We start from the raw sequence: 25,465 nt of genomic DNA on the forward strand, positions 1-25,465 counted from the left end.
TGCTATGGTTCTCCTTAATAACTTTCTTAGAGATCTGTGTTTCAAATCTGGGAAACAGTCTTAACATATAAGCTGGTTATCCTAGTTTGAGTAGCATCAATCTATTTCAAGAATTTTAAACTCTTTTTCTGTATATTTTTTGCATTAAAAACACTTTGGAGAATCTGATTAAGGTTATAAATTTCCTCCTCATGAAAATGTATATACACACATATAGACAGAATTTTGCATACCATTTTAAGGTTTCATTTTTGTAAATATAATTAGGGAACCAAAGGGAGCTATATAGAAAGAACATATAATAACTTTTTATTTTTATGTATAAGATTTTTTTTTTCTCTACGGTAGAAGATTTGTTATATGTGAAAGTTAAAAATCTCACCTAAATGGTATGAAATGATATGAATAAGATTAACTTTAACAATCAACCTAATATTTTTTCAATCTTGTAAACTCTAAAAGAAAATATGGGTACACGAAAACACTAAAAATTCAAATTATGCTTTATAGAGGAAATCAATTAAACCTCACAACTTTTATCTGAAATTTACACAGTACGATATGTTATAAATGTAAGGCTTTGAGAAGAACATTGTAAAAACTCGAGACCTCATAATCCTGACCAAAATAAAAACAGAAAAAATTTAATTTTTTAAAGATAAAAACGGCATTCACTTTTTATGAAAGAGAAGAGGTTTCACCATCCCTGCCAAGATCTTGGGTAATTGTGCAGCAATAACCTCAGACATCATTTCTGGAAATTCAACACTCAGTGCCCGGGACTGGATAAATGTATTCAAGCAGTACAGATGAAGTTGTTTGACAAGCTGTTGGTTTAACAAATGGATAAGAAACATGTAAGAAAAATAATATATTCATATACTATACAAACATGGCAGCTTATTTTTTTAATAATAGAAATACTTAAGATGTTTTTTTCTTACCGAACTGAAAACATCTCCCTCCACTTTCTAGCATAATATGTAAAATATTACATACTCATGACAAAATATCCTAATATATAGAAAGATTTAAAGAAATGAAAGTATTCTGTAATCCCACAGGATAACCAGTGTGAACATTTTGGTATATTCAAGGGTTTTTTTTAATATATACTCAGGTATACACATAATATACACACATGCATATATATTTCCATAAATGAAATTATTTTATAGTCTATTTCTTAATCCAGCTTTTTCATATAACAACATATAGACAATATATAGACTCTTCTATTTCAGTACAAACAACCCAGCATAATCCATTTTAATCTAATTTTAATTTTGTCAAAGTAATTCATGTACATAATTTTGAAAGTCAGCTAGTACTGGAAGACCTATACCAACAAAAGCAACAGCAGCAACAACACAGATGTAACCACTTTAAACTTCTTTAGCCTGTGTCATTTGATATTTATCTGTGTATTTCTAATAAATTTTATTTTCCAAAGTTTACATTATTGATTAAGTTTCTATTAAATGAGTATTTAGCTCTCTTGTACTATATACCCCCCTCCCCAACTACACACACTTTCTCTTCTCTCCATTCTCTATGTAGTTATATCTCAATTTTTGGCTAAATCGATATCTAACATTTATATTACAAAGATTTTTGTTTTTTACTGGATTACATTTTCTTTGTTATATGACTTACTTTAATTTTGCTAGGGCTAATCACCTTATGTTTCTGTTCCTTTGTTTTTTCTATATTACAAAGCCATAGGCAAATTTTCTGACAGAATTGTAAAGACTCACTTCAATATGTTCATGCAATTGGTAATAGCTCAGTTCCATTTTTTTCTTGGTATTAGTGTCCTGAAATCCTCTTCATTAGTTAGTGTGCTGGGACACCCCTTTGCATCTCTCTTGGGTTGAATCTTCTACTTTGGCTTACTCCAGTGTTTTGTTGTAAGAAATCCTGCAGGTGCCCTTGAGAAAGTTTGTATTTGAGATAATCTCTATGAGATCTTGCAAGTCTGAAAATACTTTTATGATGCCATCATATTTGTTTGATGGTTTGGCTGGTAAAAAAACTTGTTGAAGATTTTTCTTTCCTTGAAAATTCTGAAGGTACTGCTCCATTGTTTTCTGGGTTCCAGTACTGCTATTGAGAAGTCTAACATCATTCTGAATCCTGATGATTTGATGTGACTTATTTGTTTTTTCACTGGTATATTTTATGATACCCTCTTTATTCCAGGTATGCTGAAATTTTACAATGTGCCTTGGTTCAGTTGTGCTGTGCCTGTATACTGGGCCCTTACACTCAGAAAACTCATATCCTTCAGTTCTAGCAACTTTTCTTTTATGATTTCTTACATAATTTCCTTGCCTTGATTTTCTCTCTTGTTTCTTCTGGAAATTACTACTAACTGGAGAATGGAACCCCATGGACTAATCCCCTAAATTTGCTATCTCTCTACTTTTTCATATCTTTATCTTTTTTGTTATATTTTTCTGGGTTTTCCTGAGATTTATATTTCCTGAGTTTTATATTTATATTGAATTTTTAATTTCTGCTCTTCTTTAATTATCCAAAAGTGTTTTCTTGCTAAATGTTCCTTTTTAAATGTTTTCTATTCTTGTTTCATTGCTGCAAAAATCATTCTTATTTCTCTGAATATCTTAATTTTTTGAAGCTTTCTTCTATTTTCTGCACTCTTGCTTTTTCCTTTAAGTTACATTTTTTCCTGTTTATTTTGCTCTCTGCCTTACATTTTAGAGGCTTTATCTAAATAGCTAATAATCTTGGCTGTCAGTTCATATTCAGCAGTGAGGCCTCAAATTTGACCTGGTGAGTAGAGGGTTTTTTTATGCTTTGTTGTTATTTTAGTGTGGTTTCTGAACACAGTAGTGAAAAAAGCTTGTATGCAATATGTCTCGACTAACCCCATATATCTTATTTTATTTACCCAGTTTTGGTGTCAGGTATTTCTAGGGTTTTTTTCCTCTTGTATAGGGAATGATGCATACATATCTTAAATACTTGTCTAATTATTTATTTAAGATAAGTCCTAAAAAGTGGGAATTTGAAAAGCACACAAACTTTAACTACTGCTACATGCTGCCAGATTGTCCATTAGCATTGTTACTGACTTATAACTCCATCCAAAATAGTATGAGAGTCTTATTCTCCACAACCATATCTTTGCTTTTCCTGTATACATAAAATCTTTTCTAGCTTAAGACAAAAACATTTGAGAGCATATTCAGAAAAATATATCACAATTCCTATCAACCATTAAATTACTCTCAAATTATACAAATACTAGTAAAAGGATATGTGGGTGATCTACATTGAAAATGAAAAAAGCATAATATAAATTCTGAGCAGTATGATGCAGGTTTTTAAAATGTAAGTACAAATATAAATTTGAAGAAAACACATGAAGTAAAATTTATATTTCACATTTAAGAAGTTATAGATATAATTCAGAAAATAATCATTAATATTCTAGAAAACAAAATACTTACATCATGCAAGTTATCAAGAAGTTTTGTAAGTTGGTAGAAACGCTGTGAGCTAGGGACAACTCCTTTTTGCCTCAAACCAATTGCCTTGATGAGCTCTCTAATGTAGCTTGATCTCATCTCTTCAAACTGGCTTTGACTTCTTAGTCCTTCCAAAGGAACTTCAAGAAGATAATTACAAGTGGCAGTTATGTTTAAAAAAGATGACACTAGCAGTTTATAATATAAATTTCTGAGCTGTATAATGATTTATTTTGATTTGCAACTCTAGATACAAACATCTTAAACAGGAAAAGTTTTAGAACATGTAAACTTCTAGTTCTTTTGAAGAATATGATAAGAACAACTAGGTAAGTTAAAGAACATTTCAGCTTACCTATTTTAGAGCTATTAGCATTTGCTCAAAAGAGCACCTGACATTATTCTACATTCCTGTCTAAAATACTTAGTTTGATTTAGTTTACAACTACATGTATGCTGGATCTTTTTTGTCTTTGTCTCCTTCCTGCTGATATGAGAGAAAGCCATTGATATTTGAATTTTCTCTTATATTCAGCCACTTGGTTTTACTCTATTTTATTTATTCATTTATTTATATTTTTAAATCTAACAGCTTTTGTTTGATTTTTTTTTCGGTATAAGACAATACTATATTCAAATAATAGCTTCATTTTCTCTTTTCCAACAGTTGTAGCTCTCATTTCTGCTTCATGGTTCAATGCATTGTTTAAGACTTCCAGAACAATATTAAAAAATAATAGTAATGGTAAATACCCCTGTTTTGTTGCTGATTTTACTGAGAATGCCTCTCATTCCTATTATGATGTTAACTGGTAATTTATATATCTACCTCTGAAATCTTTAATTCATACATCAAAATGTTGGGCACAACTTCCTACTCTTATGACTAGTTCTCTTGTTTTCACTACATAGTAAATTTACCTATTGCTTTTCTCCTAAATCTTTTCGGTCCTTCTGTTGTCACTTGTCTGAGATGTCCTGGTTGATTTCTTTAGCAACTCTATTACCAGAACTCCCAATTTCCTTGTTTTCTTTTACTTTGGTCTCACTTGTCCTACAAACAAATCTTCAAACTGAAGTGAAGTTTCTGACTTTTTCTGCAACTACATCCAGATTGCTGAAAGAAAAATCACATAATCTCTGGATTTATGATCTTGACCCTTAGCAGTATTTCTATAGAGAAGTGTACTTCATTTGAGCAAAGCCAACCATATGTGTCCAGCAAAGGGAAATAAATAATCCTTTTTCAAAAACTCCTACTTTATTCCCTCTACCCGAATCAGACCTTGGCTTCCACTTCCCTTGGAAAAAAGATGGCTGCAGATAACAAACCGATAGAAACCAAAAGTTAATTCTTTGGTTTTGAGTTTTCAAGAGCTCACATCCTGAGTATAAAAGGGATTTAGAAAGGTAATCTTGGCAATATGAGATTTTTGCTCCAATTGAAAACTTAACTGTTGTACATACATTTGTATGTATATGCTATGTGTATCTATGATCTTGTCCCTTTACTTCATATGGCACCTATTTTTTTTTAATTTACCATTTTAACCTTTTATTACTTAAAAAAAAAAAATTTTTTTTTGGCTGCACCATATGGCATGTGGGATCTTAGTTCCATGCCCCCTGCATTGGAAGCTCAGAGTCTTAACCACTGGACCACCAGGGAAATCCCTATAGCAGTTATTTTAAACATCCATAACTCTTTTTACACTTCCCAACCAATCCTCAAATCTCTATCACTCTTAAACATGACTGTAAAATAATTTTTTCTTCTGATTACTGAAGTACTGTCTTTTCATTGGGCTTTAAAGAGTTGGAAAACTAGTAACCCAAAGCCCTCAGTCTATCCATCTAAATGTTTAGGACCAGACTTGAACCAATTATCCTCTTTACAAGAGAAGCGGGCCTAATTCCACACTGCCTCATTCTTTTAGTATCAACACTAACAACATGCTCCTAGGATATGATAATCTAATCACTAGGCTCTCATCCTATGCTCCTGGGATATCTCTGAAAATTATCCTCCTCTCCTACTCTCTTCCCTAGATTTCAGATCTATGATGAACCAGCTCTCCAAAAAATTTCTATTTCCTTTGAGCTCTTTACATTAATTCATTATTTTCTTAATTATTACACCCAGCATTACATGATTGGAGAATTTTCTCTCAGATTCTTATTGATTCCACATGTGGGTTTTTAGGATTTCTTGTAAATATATTAGTGGCAAGTGGGAGAGAGTGAGTGAAGGGCAGTTAGCCAGATGCTATGTTAGATAAGAATACTTTAAAAAAAGAATACTTTTTTTTGGTTTAGCTAATTTAAAAATAATGTGTATTCATTGGAAAAATTTTAGAAAATACAGAAAATACATGGAAAATTACAAGTCACCTGAGATCCTACAATCCAATATTTCAGGACATTTCCTAATATTATATTGAGAACATTTACTTATATCATTCAAAATTCTTCAAAAATGAACGTTTTAATTCACACATAAAATTTCATATCACAAAAATGTGTAGGACATACAATTTATTTAATTGTTTTATCATTTGACATTTGGAATATTTTACTAATCTAAACAATACTTATGATGAATGTCTTATTTTTTATGGATATATTCTTAGAAGTAGAATTATTAGAGTAAAAGGTATTACCTGTCTTAACACAGATAATATACATTTCTAAACTACTTCTTACTAGTTAACTGTTGTGTGCTTTGTACTGAGTATTTTCATTTTAGGTAATCTTTGCTTTTTATAGAGAAAAATAAAATACCATCTCATTTTCACTTCTCTAATTATTAGTGAGGTTGAACAATTTTCTTAAGTTTTTTAGTGACTTTTTTTCTGTTTTGTATTTGTTTATAGTGATCTAAGCTGTATTTTAAATATTGTTCTCAGTCTGTGGTTTAAAGCCCAGTTTCAAAATATTTAATCAGTTTTGTAACTTTATTAGGGCAAAGAGTACTGCCCAGGCAATCCAAATTTTGCCATGCTCCAGGCAAACACTTTCAATTACTTCAACTATTTCTTTTGATCTTTCCTTCCATAGCTTTAAATAACATCCTTATAGAGCTGATCCTTGAGTTTTTATTTTTAACTTTTGACTTTCCAGTATGGAAAATGGGGCTGTAGCTCTATTTCCATATTCCAGATCTACTATTACCCCCACACCACAAACACACTCACACACGTAGAACTTCCTATTCCTCCTCTTCCTAATATCATTTTCCTAATATTGGTTAGATCAATATTCAGTGTTTACTACTTTAGCTATGCAAAATACTACTACAGTCAAGTCATATAGCATTTACTATGATTTCTTTTCTTTTCTAGTATAATATTTTGTTTTACTGAGAGTAAGTAACCATATTGACGGGTGTGAAGTGGTATCTAATTGTGTTTTTTATTTGTGTTTCTCTAATGACTAGTGATGCTGAGCATTTTAATGGCTGTTTGTAAACCTTCTTTTGAGAAATGTCTATCAAGACCTTTATTTATTTTTAAATTCGTTTATTTTTTTATTGTTGAATTGTAGAGGTTCTTTATTCATCTGGTTATTAATACTTTTACCTTAGCAGATATATGATTTTCAATATTTTCACCAATTCAATGGATTGCCTTTTCTTTGTGTTGTGTCCTTTGATAAACAGAGGTTTTAAATTTTGATAAAGTCTATTTATCTTTTTCTTTTGTTGCCTGTGTTTTGGGTGTTATATCCAAGAAATCACTGCAAAATCCAATGTCACAAAACTTTCCCTCTATGTTTTCTTCTAAGGGTTTCATAGTTTTAGCTCTTAGATTTAGTTCTTTGATTTATTTCAAGTTAATTAAAATTTTTGTGGAAATATAGTTGATGTACAATATGTTAATTTCAGGTGTACTACATAATGATTTGACATTTGCATACATTATGAAATGATCACCACAATCAGTATAGAAAACATTTGTCCCCATACAAAGTTATTACTTACAAAGTTATTATATTACTGGCAATATTGCTTATGCTGTATATTACATGCCCTGGCTTATTTATTTTGTAATTGGATGTTTGTACCTCTTAATCCCCTTCACCTATTTTGCTCCCTATCCCCTCCCCTCTGGCAACCACCTATTTGTTCTCAGTATCTATGAGTCTGTTTTCATTTTGTTTTGTTTGTTTTGTTTTTTAGATTCCACATGTAAGTGAGATCACATAATATTTGTCTTTCTCTGAATTATTTCACTTAGCACAATACCCTCTAGATCCATCCATGTTGCTGCAAATGGCAAGATTTCTTCTTTATGGCTGAGTAATATTCCATTATATATTGCCCTATATATATATATATATATATATATATATATATATATATATATATATATATATAAAATTATGGACATATATATATGGACACTTAGATTGCTTCCATATCTTAGCTATTAAAAATAGTGCTGCAATGAACAGTGGTATGCATATATCTTTTCAAATTAGTGTTTTTGTTTTCTTCAGGTATATACCCAGAAGTGAAATTGCTGGACCATATGACAGTTCTATTTTTAATTTTTTGAAGAACTTACATACTATTTATCATAGTGGCTGTACCAACTTAAAATCCTACCAATGGTGCACAAGGGTTCCCTGTTCTCCACATTCTCGCCAACATTTGTTATTTGTTGCTTTTTTAATGATAAGCCATTCTGACAGGTGTGAAGTAGTATCTCACTGTGGTTTTGACTTGTATTTCCTTGATGATTAGCGACATTGAGCACCTTTTCATGTATCTGTTGGCCATCTGAGTATCTTCTTTGGAAAAATGTCTCTTCAGATCCTCTGCCCATTTTTAAATCAGGTTGTTTGTTTTATGATATTGAGTTGTATGAGTTCTTTGTACATTTTGGATACTAACTCCTTGTCAAATATAGAATTTGCAAATATCTTCTCCCATTCAGTAAGCTACTTTTTCATTTTGCTGAAAGTTTCCTTCACATTGCAAAACTCTTTAGTTTGATGTAGTCCCATTTGTTTATTTTTGCTTTTGTTGGCCTTGCCTGAGGAGATAGATCCAAAGAATATTGCTAAGACCAATGTCAAAGAGCATACTGCCAAACATAGGCAATAAAACATACTGTAGGAATTTTATGGTGTCAATTCTTACATTTAAGTCTTTAAGCCATTTGGAATTTACTTTTGTACATGGTGTGAGAAAGTAGTCCAGTTTAATTCTTTTGCATGTAGCTGTCCACTTTTCTCAACACCATTTATTGAAGAGGCTGTATCTTCATTGTATATTCTTGCCTCCTTTGTCTTAGATTAGTTGATCTTACAAGTATGGGTTTATTTCTAGGATCTCAATTGTGTTTCATTGATCTATGTGTCTGTTTTTGTGCCAGTAGCATAGTGTTTTGATTACTGTAGCTTTGTAGTATAGTTTGAAATCAGGGCTCTTGATAGCTCTAGCTTCATTCTTCTTTTTCAAGATTGCTTTGGCTATTCAGGGTCTTATGTGTTTCCATACAAATTTTACAATTATTTTTTCTAGTTCTGTGGAAAATGTCTGTAGTATTTTGATAGGGTTTGCATTGAATCTATAGATAGCCTTGGGCAGTATGATCATCTTAACAACATTAATTCTTCCAATCCATGAGCATGGTCTATCTTTCCATTTGTTTGTGTCATTTTCAATTTCTTTCACCAATGTCTTGCAGTTTTTCGATTACTCGTCTTTTATCTCTTTGGTTAGATTTATTCCTAGGTATTTTATTCTTTTTGATGCAATTATAAATGGAATTGTTTATTAATTTATCCTTCTGATAATTTATTATAAGTGTATGGAAGTGCAACATATTTCTGTATATTAATTTTCTCTCCTACAACTTTACTGAAATCATTTATTAGTTTAAATAGTTTTTGGTAGCATCTTTAGGATTTTCTACATATAGTATCATGTCATCTGCAAACAGCAGCAGTTTTACTTCTTCTTTTTCAATATGGATGGTATTTATTGCTTTTTCTTTTCTGACACTGTGGCTAGAACTTCCAATACTATGTTGAATAAAAGTGATGAAAGTCAGCATCTTTGTCTTGTTCCTGATCTCAGAGAAAATGCTTTCAGGTTTCACCACTGAGTATGACATTGGCTGAGGGTTTGTCATATATGGCCTTTATTATGTTGAGATCTGTTCCCGCCACACCCATTTTGTTAAGAGTTTTTATCATAAATGGATGTTGAATTTTGTCAGAAGCTTTGTCTGCATCTATTGAGATGATCATATGGATTTTATTCTTCAATTTGTTAATTTGCTTCATTATATTGATTGATTTTCAGATACTGAAGCCTCCTTGCATCCCTGGGATAAATCCCACCTCATCATGGTGCATTATCCTTTTAATGTATTATTGAATTCAGTTTGCTAATATTTTGCTGAGAGTTTTTGCATCTATGTTCATCATTGGCCTGCAATTTTCTTTTTTTGTGGTATCTTTGTCTGGTTTTGGTATCAGGGTGATGCTGGCCTCATAGAATGCTGGCCTATTTATTTTTTTTAATACTTGAGAATGATATGGGTAAAATTTGCCTGTGAAGCCATCTGGTCCTCGACTTTTGTTTGTTGGGAGTTTTTGGATTATTGATTCAATTTCATTAACGGTAATCATTCTGTCCATATTTTCTATTTCTTCCTAATTCACTCTTAGAGACTGTACATTTCTTTTTTGTTTTTAGTTTTTTTTTTAATTTATCTTTATTTTTTTATTGGAGAATAGTTGCTTTACAATACTGTGTGTTTATACTGTACAGCAAACTGAATCAGCTGCAGGTATACATATATCCCCACTTTTTTGGATTTCCTTCTCATTTAGGTCACCACAGAGCACTGAGTAGAGTTGCCTGTGCTATACAGTAGGTTCTCATTAGTTATCTATTTTACACATAGTATCAATAGTGTACATATGTCAATCCCAGAGATTGCACATTTCTAGCAATGTATCCATTTCTTCTAGGTTGTCCATTTTATTGGCATATTTGTACTAATTGGTACATATTGCACTAACCTCTTACAATCTTTGTATTTCTGTGGTGACAGCTGTAACTTCTTTTTCAATTCTGATTTTATTTTTATGGGCCCTCTTCCTTTTTTTCTTGGTGATTCTGGCTAAAGCTTTATTAATTTTGTTTATCTTTTTAAAGAACCAGCTTTTAGCTTAATTGATCTTTTCTACTGTTTTTTCATCTCTGTTTCATTTATTTCTGTTCTGATCTTTCTTTCTTTTCTTCTACTAAGTTTGGGTTTTGTTTGCTCTTCTTTTTCTAGTTCCTTTAGGTGTAGATTAGATTGTTCATTTGTTTTTTTTTGTTGTTGTTGTTGTTTCTTGAGGTAGGCCTGTATTGCTATAAATTTCCCTCTTGGAACTGCTTTGGCTGTGTCCCATAGATTCCGGAACATTTTTTTTTCCATTTTCATTTGTCTCAGGGTATATTTTTATTTTTTCGCAATTTCTTCAGTGACCATTGGTTGTTTAGAAGCATATTGTTTAGACTCCCTGTAATTTTTTCCAGTTTTTTTCCTTGTAGTTGATTTCTAATCTCATACCATTGTGTTCAGAATAGACACTTAATATGATTTCATTTTTCTTAAATTTATTGAGACTTGTTTTGTGGCCTAGCATGCGATCTATCCTGGACAATGTTTCATGTGGACTTGAAAAGTATGTGTACTCTCCTGTTTTTTTAATGGAATGTTCTGTAGATATCTATTAAGTCCATCTAGTCTAATGTTTCATTTAAGGCCCATGTTTCCTATTGACTTTCTGTCTGGATTTTCTGTACATTGATGTAAGTGGGGTGTTAAAATCCCCTAGTATTATTGTATTACCATCAATTTCTCCCTTTTTGTTTGTTATTATTTGCTTCATGTATTTAGGTGGTATTTTATACCTTTTTAATGTGTGTATCCCTTAACTACTTATTGTATACAGATGATTTTATTACTTTTGTCTTTTAACCATTTACTAGCCTTACAAGTGGTGATCTACTACCTTTACTGTATGTCTGTCTTTACTGGTAAGAATTTTCCTTTCATAGTTTCATATTTCTAGTTGTGGCCTTTCCTTTCTGCTTAGCAGAGTCTCTTTAACATTTTTTATCAAGCTGGTTTAGTGGTACTGAACCCTTCTAGTTTTTGCTTGTCTGTGAAATTCTTTTTCTTTCCTTTAAATCTGAATGATATCTTTGCTAGGTAGAGTATTCTTGGTTGTAGGATTTTTCCTTTCATCACTTTGAATGTATCATGCCACTCTCTTCTTGCTTGCAAAGTTTCTGCTGAAAAGTTAGCAGATGGTCTTAAGGAAGTTCCCTTGTACATAACTAGCTGGTTATTTTTCTTGCTGCTTTTAAGATTCTGTCTTTATCTTTAATTTTTGTCATTTTAAGTATCATGTGTCTTGGTGTGGACCTCTTTGGGTCCTTCTTATTTATAGTTTTTTGTGCTTCTTGGATCTGGATGTCTGTTTCCTTCCTCAGGTTAATGAATTTTTCCAGCTATTATTTCTTAAGGTCTTGACCCCTTTCTCTCTCTTCTCTCTTTCTGGGACTGTGTAATACAAATGTTAGTATGCTTGATATTGCCCCAGAGGTCTCTTAAACTATCCTCATTTTTTAAAGTTCATTTTTCTTTTTTCTGTTCAGCTTGGGGGATATACACTACTTCATCTTCCAGATCACTGATCCATTCCTCTGTATCATCTAATGTATTCTTTCTTTCTAGTGTATTTTTTATTTCAGTTATAGTATTCTTCAGCTCTGATTGGTTCTTTGTATTTTTTAACTCTTTGTTGGAATTCTCACTGTGTTCATGAACATCTTTACAATCATTACCTTGAACTCTTTTTTTTGGGGGGGGAGGGCGGATAGATTGCTTATCTCCAATACATTTGGTTCTTTTACAGAGATTTTGTTTTGTTTTTCTGTTTGGAACATATTCCTCTTTATTCTCATTTTGCCCAACTCTCTGTGTTTGTTTCTATGTGTTATGTAGGTTGGTTACATTTCCCAGTCTTGGAGAACTGGCCTTATGAATGAGACGTTCTAGGGACCCAGCAGTATGTTCCCCTCTGGCCACCAGAGCTACATTCTCTAGTATGTGGACGGTGTGTGCCCTTCTGACTGACAACTGTGGGTGCACTGGTAGGGAGGGCTGGTTCTCTGTGAGTCCCTGCCTCATGTGGTGGCTACAGGCCCACTGGCAGGCAGGACTGGGTCCGGGTGTAGCTGGCAGCCCAGGGTGGCTTGGGGTTGGTACCTGCTTTCTGGAGGGAAGGTAAGCCCCCTGTGCTAATCCAGAGAGAAGATTCCAAAATGATGTTTGCCAGCACCTGTGTTATCATGGTAGAATGAGCTCCCCAAAATGGCTACCACCAGCATCTTTGCTCCTAGGGGTAGTCCCAGTTGCTTTCTGCCTTCCTGGGGGGCTCTCCAAGATCAGCAAGTGGGTCCGACCCAGGCTCCTTTCAGACTACTGGCATTACGCTAGGACTTGGGAGTATGTGAGATTTTGCATATGCTCTTTAAAAGCAGCACCTCTGTTTCTTATAGCTTTCCAGCTCTCTCAAATATAAGCCCCTCTGGTTTTCAAAGCTAGATATTCTGGGGGCTCATCTTCTTGGTGCAGGACCCAGGGCTGGGGAGCCTGATATAGGACTCAGACCCCTTGCTTCTTGGAATGGACCTCTACAATTGTGATATTTCTTCTATTTGTGGGTTGCTGACCCAGGGATGTGGGTCCTGACTGTACTATGTTTCCACTTCTCCAACCTGAGTCATTGTGCTTCCTTATTTATGCTTCCTTATTTATCTCTTTTGTTATGGAAAATCTTTTCTGATAGTCTTCAGGTTGTTCTCATAGATAGGTGCTCTGAAAATAGCTGTAATTTTGGTGTGTCTGTGGGAGGAGGTGATTTCACGGTATTCCTACTCCATTATCTTGGCCACCTCTCCCCAAAATGACAAGTTAATTTTTGTATATAGTGTTAAGGTAAGGGTACAACTTAATTTTTTTTTGAATGAAATTTTCCATATACCATTTGCTGAAAAGACTGACTATTCCCTTAATGTTTACATCTTTATTTCTTTTTCTAATGTTTTGCTATTCTCTTTCTAGATTTGGGTGTTGGGCTTCCTTCTGAACTGTGATTTTTCTTTTTTCTTTTTTTTTTTTTTTGCTCAACTTTTGAGAGGTTTTTCAACTCTGTCAGCCAATGGCAGTACTCACTTTTAAATTAAATATCTATCTGTATATATGGGCTTCCTGGTGGTGCAGTGGTTGGGAGTCCGCCTGCCAATGCAGGGGACACGCGTTCGTGCCCCGGTCCAGGAGGATCCCACATGCTGCGGAGCGGCTAGGCCTGTGAGCCATGGCCGCTGAGCCTGTGCATACGGAGCCTGTGCTCCGCAGCGGGAGAGGCCACAACGGTGAGAGGCCCGCATAACGCAAAAAAAAAAAAAAAAAAAAATATATATATATATATATATTTTAATTTCCAAGAGCTCTTTTCTTTCTTTGTGTTATTCCTTTTTCATGTATCCAGTCATTGTTTTATAGTTGGAATATGCTCTTTTATCTTTCTAAAGAAGGATGGCTTTTAAATTATTTTGAAGTTTTCATCTCCCTACATGGTTTCTGTTTCCTCCAAGATTTTATTTTTTTAATTTTGTCTTTGTTTTTGATATCAAACGCCTTCCCCATATGCCTTGGTTGTTTATTTATATTCAAGAGTGGAAAATTTAAAAGCTGATTGATAGTTCTGTTTGAATGGGTAGTGCTTATTGACTGTGAGCTTTAGTGCAGGGCAATCTGGCTATTTCAAAGAGAAACTCTTGCTATTAGCATATTTAGTTCTTTTTCTTTCCAGCTAAACAAATTCTTTAGAGAAGAATCTTTCATTTTCCTATCTGGAGAATATAAACTTGGATGACGGTGTTCCAGAAGATAGGTGGGTTTGGAGGATGGTGTCTCAACATTTTGTATGTACTTAATTTGTTTACACTATCAAACCCCTCACCCTCATCAGTGCCTGCAGTTCACCAATCCAGCTGCCTTCTGTTATATCCACTTCAGGGAATAAACCTACAATCTCTGCCTTAGTTGCAGAAGAGCAATTGCATGGTTGGATGATATTTGGAAACAAATTTTCAACAGAATTTGGTGTTTTAAATTCTACTTGCATTCTCATTTCAAAAAACAACATCATTGTTGTCACTAATTGCAAAACATGTTAGAGGTTCAGTGATGCAAATCAAGGTGCTCTTTGACTTTTCTTACTTCAGGCTTAGAATCCACCTTCTCAGGTATGCTAAATTAGTTCTACTTGCTGGCTTGCAGAATTTTATTGCTATTGATTTTTCTTTCATTTTCTTTCCCTTTTATTTTATTTCTTAAAAAAATCCCTTGACTAATATTTTTATGTAGTTTTATTAGGAACGATGGTAAAAGTGTGTGTTCAAACTGCCATATTTTCCTGGATATCTATTTTAATTTTTAATGGCAAATGGGAGGTTTAAATTCTTATCAAATAATTGAACTTTTTCTTTGCCAACTTTCCTATTGCATTCATTTTTTAAAAGGTATTCCTTATTTGAGATTTCTAAATCATTTATATTCCTTTTAGCTAATTTTTAACAATTAAGGTGCTTATATGTGCCATTTATTTTAGGGTACAATTTGAGCTAAATATCCAAACTAAGTTTCCCCCAAATATAAAGCTACTTTTCTCAACAATATTTATTTGTTCCATGCTCAAAGATCTGTGATGTTTCCACTGCAGCATATTAAGTTCTAGTATATACTAGTCTGACTTGACTAATTCAGTGTATGTATTTCTCTTCCACACTTTATTATTTTAGCTTTCTAATTCTCTCTCTGCCCCCAGATTTTTGTAATACTTATCTATTTTTTAAGACTTAAGGATGAATTTTCAATAACTTTGCCAAGTCTCTCCTAAAAACTCTCATTAAAATTTGTGCAAATTTTATCACACAATTATATATAATAACATATATATATATATATATATATATATATATATATAATGTATAGTACTATTCACTAAATATATGATTTTCCCTTTTCTTGAAGTTGCAAGTGGCCAAAAACCTTGCCTTCTATGGTATGTGAGTGGAAGTCATACGTATCTCCCTTCCTTCCCTTACCACTCTCTTTCCTTACCACTGCTCTAGTGATTATGGAAGCATGTGTCAAGATGTAGCCTCCATTTGCCTGGAACACCTGAGTGATGACAATGAGCCTCCCTGTTGATCTGCATTGGAAATATAGTAAGAAGAATAAATACTTAAATTTTTTTTTGATAAGCTACTGAGATTTGGGGTTGTTTGGTCCCCAGCATAATGTAGCCTAGCCATAATTACAGAATTATGTTAATGATATCAACTAATTTGGGAGATCTAGGACTATCTATGATATATCTGCTATTGGATTCATTACTGTCAAGAAAAGAATGACAGGCATTAACTGCTGTATTATTACATTTATTCCAGTTGACTCTCTTGGCCAGTCCCATATCAATTCCCTTAACCCCTTTTATGCTTTTTCATCAAATTAGGCTTGCAGGTCTATGCTCCAGATAGGGTTTCCAAGGGTGGGGGATAAGGCTATGGATCCTTAGATCCTGTATTAATCTGTATCTGGGCATAGATTTCATGAGGTAAACTTTCTTCTTAAGGGTTCAGCTTTTCTGCTTTTCCTCTTGATATACTCCCCAGCCCCACCATTCGAGATTCATGCCATTAGAAGGAAGTCTCTGCACAATCATTGATGAGAAACTATTGGCTCACTTTCTACCTAAGGCCTTAGCTTTCTGTGGTTTCCTTTCAAATCACTATGAGTGAAGGAAGGGCCAGTTCAGGCATTCAAAGGCTGAGTCTACCTGTGCATGGAAATGGCACAGAAAAGGGTAAAAGTTAGAAGCAATTTAAAAAAAATTTCCCTCCCAGACCCTTGGAGATCCACTGAAGCAGAGGTGCATGTGTTCTTTGTGTATTAAAGAATCAATGGATATCTACCCATCCTTCTGGTTACCAATGCTGTTCTATAGTACAACATTTCCTTTTTCTTCAGGGTATGCAACTAGGGTGCATTTTCCAGCCTCTCCTGCAGTTAAGGTGAGCCATAGAATGTGGGTGGCAGACAGTTCAAGGTCTCATCTCTAAACCTTTTCTTATGCAGTGCTCATCTTCTAGTCAGATCCAATGGAGGACTCCAAGGTAATGAAAAGGGTAGAGCCCCTGGATGTAAGGAGCCTGGGTTTTCTTGCCAACCCACTGGACTGACCGTGAGTAATAAATAAACTGCTATTGTACTATGCTACTGATCTTTGCAGTTATGTGTTATGACCGTTAGCCTATCCTGACATAAAGAGAATAGTTACAAATAAAATTGTGGGTTTTATAGAGTAAATCCTCTGTGAGGTGGGGATGTAGGGAAGCATAGTTTGTGTTTATGCAATATTAATTAGTTTATAATATCTAATTGGATGGATATGAAAAAGGCAATTAATTATGTTTTACCTAAAAAGGATAGAAACTGGCTTAATTGATGGGCTATTTTAATATTAGGTGATAGGTAAAACCTGAGAAATATGAAGTAATGTTATTATAGTCTATGGATGTTTCTCTTTTGCAGTTATTATCTAAGATTCATAGCTCATGTGTAATCATATGATCATATTGTTGTTTGAAACTTTCCTAATGAATTAAAAATTAAGAAAGTAAATATCTTGTATTAAGTTACTTATGCTCACTCACTTGTATTAAGAAGTAGCAATACTTTCATACAGAGGAACTCTTCTTGGCTAACTTGAAGCTTCACAAACTCCTGTGGGATCTGCCACATGGTAAGGCATAATGAATAGAATGATGATTCCTTCATCCGCTGTCTTGCACCACACACAACACACAAAAGAAAAAGCAACAGGAAAAGAAAAAAAACACAGAGTAGCTTAGCCAGTTTATGTAATGTATCAGAGATTATGAGATTTAGTAATTACCTGACTTATTGAAAATGACTTTTTATAAACAAACTCAATATTTGGAATTTTAAATGTCTTCTAAATTTAGTCACAATACTGGATTTTTGAAGTTAGAAAATTATATTAAATACACATTAACTGAGATTAATGCTGTTTCTCACTTTTATTATCACATTTTGAAAACCTAAACCAAGAAAGGAGAGCAAAGTTGTGGGAGTTGAAAAGAAAAATTTGTGGTGCTGAGGAACACTCAGGAAATACTTTATTTACTGATTTTTTTCCTGTGAAAAACACAAATAAAATTTTGTGTGCAATCCAATGGGAGAGTGAATTCAATTCACAGAAATTGAATAGTATAGAATAGTTCAGTGCACTCAGTTTAGAGTATCCAGTATAAAATAGTTACACTGTGAACTATTCTAGAGGAAATGTATGGTGATATAGAAAAGACAACATTAACAAGCATTAAATAATTGACAAGACAAACACAAATTCTGAATGTTGAGGAAATTTACTTAAGGCATTTTCTCAACTCTGTACTGTTTTGTAATATTTGTGCTAGTCAAAAAGTGAACAGGAATAGCGGACAAAAAAACTAGATTTTGACTCAGAAGAGCTAAGATTCTTTGGCAAATTATGCAATCTCCTCTGCCTCAGTTTCCTGGACTGTGAAATAAAGGGTGCTGATTCCTTACCAACTTCAAGGGATTGTAGGAAAAAATGGAATAAAATATATGAAAGTTACCTGTAATCTGTAAAGACTTATCCAAATATAAATTATCATGTTATATAATTCTGAGTCAGTATGCACCATTAGGACAGTATAAATATTTTCATGAAAAGATTCTTACTCAGTTTAAGGTTACATGTAGAAAGTTAATTACACTAATTCCAATATAATGAAGCAAATTGAATTCAATATTTATTTTTCAATGTTTTAAATAAATTACCAGTCTAAGTTTTCCTCTAGGAAGAGAGATAATATTTTTATTTTTTGAAGGTAAGTCAATACTTTCATGCAAAAATATTCCTCATTTAATTCATTATCTTCATTATTACCAATGTAAAAATTTTAATTGGATAAACTAAATATTTACTTTTGTCTTTAAGTATATTTCTTGATACATTTTTGAAGTTTAAAAAATTTTGATTTGTGACAACTATTGAAGTAAAAGAAAAAAGCTCCAAATGTCAAATCACTGATAAAATAATACAATTTTATTAATGTTGTCATTTAAAGCTATATCCTGAGGTAGTTCTAAGAAACCTTTCAGGAACATTCTATTATTTAGGACACTAGATGGTGTGATCATCTGTTGAAATGTAATTTTCAAAATTATCCTACGTATATACTTTTGATAACAATAACAACAAATGTCTAGTTATTACTTACTCATTTAGTATTAGATCAGGTGCAAAATACAGCATCTGTCCACTGACATGCTTATAAGATCTCCATCCTAGTCCAAATACCATTAAGCTCATCCAAGAATACTGGATGAGAGTTATCTGGTCATCAATATGTAAGTTTCGAAAACCTACAAAATAAATTTACATATAAAATGATCACAAAAATCACTTTGTCAAAAATCTTAAAAATAAATAAAAATTTGAAAATAGATGTAAGTAGGGTAATGTAATATAATGTTTTCAATCTCAATATATTTACACAAAAAAGCAGGAAATAATAATAGAGTCTGAAACACTAAAAAGAAGAGGCTCTGGAATTTATTAAAATTAGTCACTGTGATTTAGCATTTCTGGGAATTCACTAATTAAATCAAACATCTATCATTCATTCACGCAACACTCATTTATTGAGAGCCAACTGTGTGCCAGGCACTGTGGTAAAATGTTGCGGTTATGAAGATGAGTAAGACACAACCGTTGCCCTTAAAAGAAGCTTGCAACTCAACAGGAGAGATAAGCACATAAGTATTGCGATAGAGAAGGTAAGAGGGAATACACCAGGCAATAGGAAGATCAGGAAAATTGCCCCCAAACAGAAATAATGCCTGAACAGATTAGAGTCAGTTGGTGGAGGAATCTTAATTCTTTGGGATTTAAACATAAATTGGTTTTATTTTGTAAAACCACTGCTCTCAATTATGCTACATCTAGTTTTTCTTTAACAATCCTTAATTAAATTTTGGGTAGATTCCATAGTTTTCTGGTCACTTTTGCTTTCTGAAACTTAATCCAGTCTCATTTTAAACTCCCATATGGCTTAAGAGGTTTAGAGTCTGTGGGTATGGGTGTGTTTGTGTGTGTGTGTGTGTGTGTGTGTGTGTGTGTGTGTGTGTGTGGTGTGAATGCTCTGGTCTTTCACACCTTCACAACCTCCCTCTTTTAGACCTTTCTCTGGTGTTGGTGGCAGAGGAAGGATGGCAGGGAAAAGGCAAGTGTATCTTCACTTACACAGTCAAAGTTTTCTCTCCATCTCTTTCTAATTCTCTTTTTGCCCGCTTGGGGGAAGATGACCAGCTCAGCACTGATGGGCTTAAAGGAGGGAGGGGTAAAGGGGTGCTTGGAGGCATGGGCTGGGGTCAGATCGTTGATGGTCTTGTATTCCTATTAAGGAGCAATGGGAGTGATATAGCCTGATTTATATTATGCACAGCTCATTGGTAGCCATGTGGAGGATGGATTCAAGGGAAAGGGTCTGAGGTTAGGGAGAGAAATTGGGAGCTATGGCCAAAGTCCAGGTGAGAGATGATAAAAGCCTGAAATAAGTCAACAGGTAGGAGTAGAGAAGATAGAGTGCATCAGAGAAATGTTTAAAGAGTAAAATCAAAGAAATCTGGCAAGTGATAGTACATAGGTAGGAGAAAGAGGGAGTCAAATAGATCTTTCAGTTTTTTTACTTGAATGGTGGGTGATGATAACAGCATTACTGAGACAAAATAAAGGAGGAGAAACAGGTTAGAGAAAAAATAGTAAGTTTTGGACCTGTTTGAGGGACTGATGGGATATCCACATACATGTGAATTAGAGGTATGAGGAGTTATCGGAGCAAAAGATATAAAATTTAATTTATGTGTACCTGAAACAATAAAAGTGAATGAAATATTTCATTAAAGGTATAAAGAAAAACAAGTGTATTGGTAGGAACCTCAACCACTTTCTGTACAGCTTTTTAAATAGTGTCTATTCCTTCAAAAAGTCTCACTGAAGTCCACTTACAAATGGCCTATTTCAAAAGTAAAACCAAAGCAAAACTTAATTCCTTAGATCTCAAAGGCAAAAGAAATTTATTTCCTGATTCAGTTAACTGTCTCAAGGCAGGTAGCAGAAAAGCCTATCTATCTTCTCTCCATACGTTCCAGATAGTCCCTACTTCATGCGAATAGTAGGAAGACTGCTATTCCCTTCCTAGAAATTCTTAGTCTCAAACGAACCAAAAACAACCCTAGCACATATTCATAAATAGTGGTACCATAGCAGATATTTGCCCCCTTTTTGGGGGGAGGGTGACTTTTCAGTGTTTCACTTTCTCCCCTGCCTCCTTCTCTCCCTCCCTTTTTTCCTCTATGCAAATAGAGTTCCCCATTGATTGTAGTTTAGTGAGCGCAAGTCCCCCACTTTCCCATCAAGGAAGTTGGCTAAGGCCTCTTCTCCTGGGCTTGTGATCTAGGTTTGATCTGTGGAACACCTACTACCTGGACTTTGAAGCAAAAAATAGTAAAACAAAGATTAACATATGGTTAGGCTTTACTTGTGATGGTGGTAGTGCCTAATGACAGTGGGATCCAATGGGGACATTTATGATTTGTTTATTGGCCCTCCAGAGATGCCTTGGTTTCTGCCTACTTTCCAGACTTGTCCTCTAGCTTCTATTCAGTGAATCCCTGATGTCTTTTCAGAAAATTATTTTTTTCTTTTCTTTTTTTTTTTTTTTTTGGTGAAGCTCAACTGTTTTTTCGTGGGGGGGTTGTAGTTGTTTTACAATGTTGTGTTAGTTTCTACTGTACAGCGAAGTGGAGTTCCCTGTGTGCTATACAGCAGGTTTTTATTAGTTAAGTATTTTATACATATTAGTATATATATGTCAATCCCAATCTCCCAATTCATCCTTGTTTTGTTTTTAATAGCCAGAGGCATTTTGTTTTTGTTTTTTTAAATTAATAGAGTTGGTGTTTATTGCTTACATCCTGATTTATTCAGGTGTAGAAAGACTCCCTAAATAACTAGCCAAGAAAAATTTGGCATGCAATTTTCATAATTCTCTTTTTATTTTCATATGCCATATATACATCTTAAAGTTCATGTTTATATATTTTACCTCTCTGTTTTTTAAAAAAATTATGAGTCAGTCAATACAATAGATCTAATACAGAAATGCCACTTGTAAACTGAATATTTTATAGTAATAGTAATTAGTTCTTCCACCAAGTTTAGGATCATTTGATAAGAAATAAATAAACTTTCCTAATTTTTGCAAAGCAAGACCCCCTCAAGGGAGGCACATATAGACTTGGTCTATTTTTAGTATATTATAATATAAAAGGCAAATCTTGCTGAAATAACTTAAAACTTATGAAATTACCAATATTTATAGCAGAAAGTATATTCTTTCTATTTAACAGAATGGAAAACAACTCAGAAAATAGCTTTATTTACTCCCCCTTTTAGAGGGCTTATCTGAGATAAATGTACAATGTTAAATTGACTTGAACATACTTGGTACAGAAGTGCAATTTTTTTTTTACCATTAACTGTAATATCATTCATTACTTTATACTGAAACAAAGACGGGAACACTGAGATCAAATTCCCATTGATGATAATGATCAGGTAAACTCAGTACATTTGAGATGAGGATCAAAATGAAAACCTTCACACAGAGAAGTGATGGATGACCCGTAATTGTGTTCAACAAGTAGTAAAGAAAAATGCCCTTTCCTTTAAAGTGACTTGACTTGATAATTTCTGTCACAAGCTGTCCAATCCTTAATGCCTAAGAAAAAACTGAAAAGAAAGTGTACAGTAACACATGGCCTATATGACCTCCTAGGTTCTCCTGGCTTAATTCCAGAGTTTCAATAAAATATACAGGCTGTGCTCCTCTAAAAACTGTCTCATACTGAAATAGTTAATCTACAACAAGGGCAGAGCACTAACTACCTCAGCACCTTATGACACAAAGCATGAACTTTAAGGAACACAAAATACCTTCAGCACAATAAATGTAATCACCAACATATGTATGATGACATTATGAATAAGGACATGATGGGTAATGATTTAAGGCAGCATAGTTCTTTCATACCAATTCCAAAATTTAAATTTCTATAAATATTCTTTAAGCACCTGTTTGGGATGAAGCATTATGTTTGCAACTCGGCATAAAGACTAGAAAGATGCTGTTTCTGCCTTTAACACTTGTAGTCTGTGAGACAGACAGATAAGTAGAACATAATTACCACTGAAGCGTGACAGTGGTGTGGTTGACAAAGGCAAGGGTGAAGTGCTCGGAGAGAAAAGGGGCTTTTGGCTTCAGTGTGGGAAGGCGCAGGAAAATCTTTCTAGGGGAAGGTTGATTAGCATCCTGAAGGCTAGTTAGGGACTAGCCGGGGAAGATGTAGGAGAAAAGAAGGGCCTCCAGGTAGGGAAAACAATATGGACGAAGAAAGGCAGGAAATCGAGCAAAGAGCTTTGTGGGAACTGAAGCTTAAGGTGCTTGAAGTGGGAGAGTGAGAGAAAATGTGCAAACTCAGGAGGCAGATCACAGAAGGGCCTGGGGTACTAAGGCTAAGAACTCTGGCTTTGTTCTGGAAAGGGAAGGGAATAACATAATTGATTATAATTGTTTTTGAAAGATGATTCTGGTGGCAGAATTGAGTATGGTTTGGGGGTAGTGTGAAACTGTGGTAATAGTGTCAGTCAGGGGTCTACGACCGAAATCTAGGAAAAAATGACGAGGACCTAAACTAGCTCAAGGCAGTAGCAGTGTAAATATCGTGGATAATGAATCATATCTATAATAAGCAGAGGTGACAGAATTTGATAACTAATTAGACAGGAGGTGAAGGAGAAAAGTAAGCCAAGGATTATAATCAAGATTCTGTCTGCAGTGCCATTTCAAGATACAGAAAAAGGCCTTAGGCTCACGGAGCAGGTCATATTGGCTTGGAAGTTTATTCAGGTGGAAATGTGTAATAAGCAGTAGAAATATATGGTCCAGTAGTTCCGTAGAGGGTCTGGGTTGGTACCATGTAATTAGGAGTCATCGGAATATAGTGGTAGTTGAAAACAAGTCCATGAGTGAGCACATCCAGCCTTGCAGACTGAGAAACTAATGGAATATAAGATGGAACCAGGAAATGCTAAATTCATGGTGTGAGTGGCAGAACAAATCCACAAAGGAAACAGGAGATATGTAAATTGAGAGAAACGTATCTGTCTGGAAGGCAAGTGACGAACGCCAAAGGAAGAGGTTCGGCAAGACATGGTTACTTTGGCAATGGCCCCAGAGGCATGTGAAACATGTTAAGGGCTGAAAGTATTCATTTGATTTGATAAGTAAAACATTTTGGCGACATTGGCAATAGAAATGTCAGTGGAATAGGATATCAGAAAAATCATTGTTTAAAGTCTTCATAAAAGTATTATCAAAGCCTGACTTTACTCTTAGAAGGCTAATCTCATTTCTTTTCTATCACTTTGTTGGGGAAAGTAATTTAATTTATTCACTTGATTTGGGGCGAGAGAAAAACATCTTTTGTCACACATGCAATGCCTATCACTGACTCAAAAGATATTTTGGCATGCTTCAAAGGCAGAAAACCAGACAAAGGACTGTTCGAGTCCTCTGATATTGATGATTGCAAGTAGTCTGGCTAGCTGAGACCAAGAAGTAAGGTATGTTTAAAAATGTCAAAGCATTGACCTGAATAGATTTTTTTCACCAACTAAATAGAAGAATCAAGACAACATTCATAAAAAAGGAAATATTTCTCGCAAACCTCTCTGTCACATCAATTCTGCTACAATGTATTAATATACAGGATGAAGAATATTTAAAGATGAAATTGGACTGGGAATGAGTACTTAATGATTTAACTTCCAAAGCCTACCCTGACTCAGCCCATAATGTATGCCTCTAAATTTACTTTCTGCCACTCTCCCCAATATAACTTTATTGTCAGTGGTTTCTTAATACTTGGATGATGAAACCCCCAGGAGGCCAGTAGTGTTTGAGAAACCATATGCACAAATGTATTTTTTCTCAATCAACAGCTATTAAAAGTTTTAATTACTATGCCGTGGGGGAAGGTATGATGACATTTTTTTATGTTACTAAGGGACCTTCACACCTGAAAAGATTGAGAACTATTCTTATGCTGGTCTAATTCATTGTTTGCCAAGCATACCTCATGACTTCCTTATTTTACACCACCAGCCACACTATTCCTTCTATCCAGAATGCTTTCTTGTCTTAACCATGATTTATCAGAGTCTCATTTCTCCTTCATGGTGTACTTTAACTGAAACCTTGTCTCTGAATCCTTCTTTTGTCCCTGAAGCCAAAAATGTTCTTCTGTCCCCATTTTTAAAAATCTGTATCTTATGCCACTTTCACATACGTCTATAGTTGACCTTTGAACAACATGGGTTTGAACTGGGTCCACTCACCCAGGATTTTTTTCAGTACTACAGTACTACATGATCCACAGTTGGCTGAACCTGTGGATGCAGAACTGGGCTCACTGTGAAGTTACATGTGGACTTTTGACTGCTCGGAGGATCAGTGTCCCTAGCTCCCACATTGTACTAGGGTCAACTGTATAGTTGTTTGGGTGTCTTATATTCCGTTGGATTGAATGTTCCTTAACAGAGGGAATATGTCTTGTTCATTTTTTAAATTTTGTAAATATTGTATTGCTTCAAGTTTCAAATAAGAAAACATTACCCACTGAAATTATAGCTAAATGTCAATGGGAAAT

General features: G+C 34.1%; 1 protein-coding gene across 3 annotated transcripts in view; it reads right to left on the reverse strand.

The window, feature by feature from the left end:
• Nucleotides 1–286: 286 nt before the first annotated feature.
• PGR (progesterone receptor) overlaps nucleotides 287–25,465 on the reverse strand; it is a 99,561-nt gene continuing 74,382 nt past the window's right edge. For 2 of the 3 annotated variants that reach the window (XM_067750794.1, XM_067750793.1), the window contains 4 exons: nucleotides 18,913–19,057; nucleotides 17,296–17,426; nucleotides 3,477–3,634; nucleotides 287–827 (listed from right to left, as the gene is read on the reverse strand). In XM_067750794.1, the coding sequence (XP_067606895.1) occupies nucleotides 672–827; nucleotides 3,477–3,634; nucleotides 17,296–17,426; nucleotides 18,913–19,057 (590 nt within the window). In that variant the 3' untranslated portion in view covers nucleotides 287–671. Of the gene's footprint in view, nucleotides 828–3,476; nucleotides 3,635–16,004; nucleotides 16,419–17,295; nucleotides 17,427–18,912; nucleotides 19,058–25,465 lie in introns of those variants that run through there. The other variant, XM_067750795.1, reaches the window with a different exon arrangement.

This window comes from Pseudorca crassidens, chromosome 9 (assembly GCF_039906515.1).
Source record: "Pseudorca crassidens isolate mPseCra1 chromosome 9, mPseCra1.hap1, whole genome shotgun sequence".
NCBI lineage: Eukaryota > Metazoa > Chordata > Mammalia > Artiodactyla > Delphinidae > Pseudorca > Pseudorca crassidens.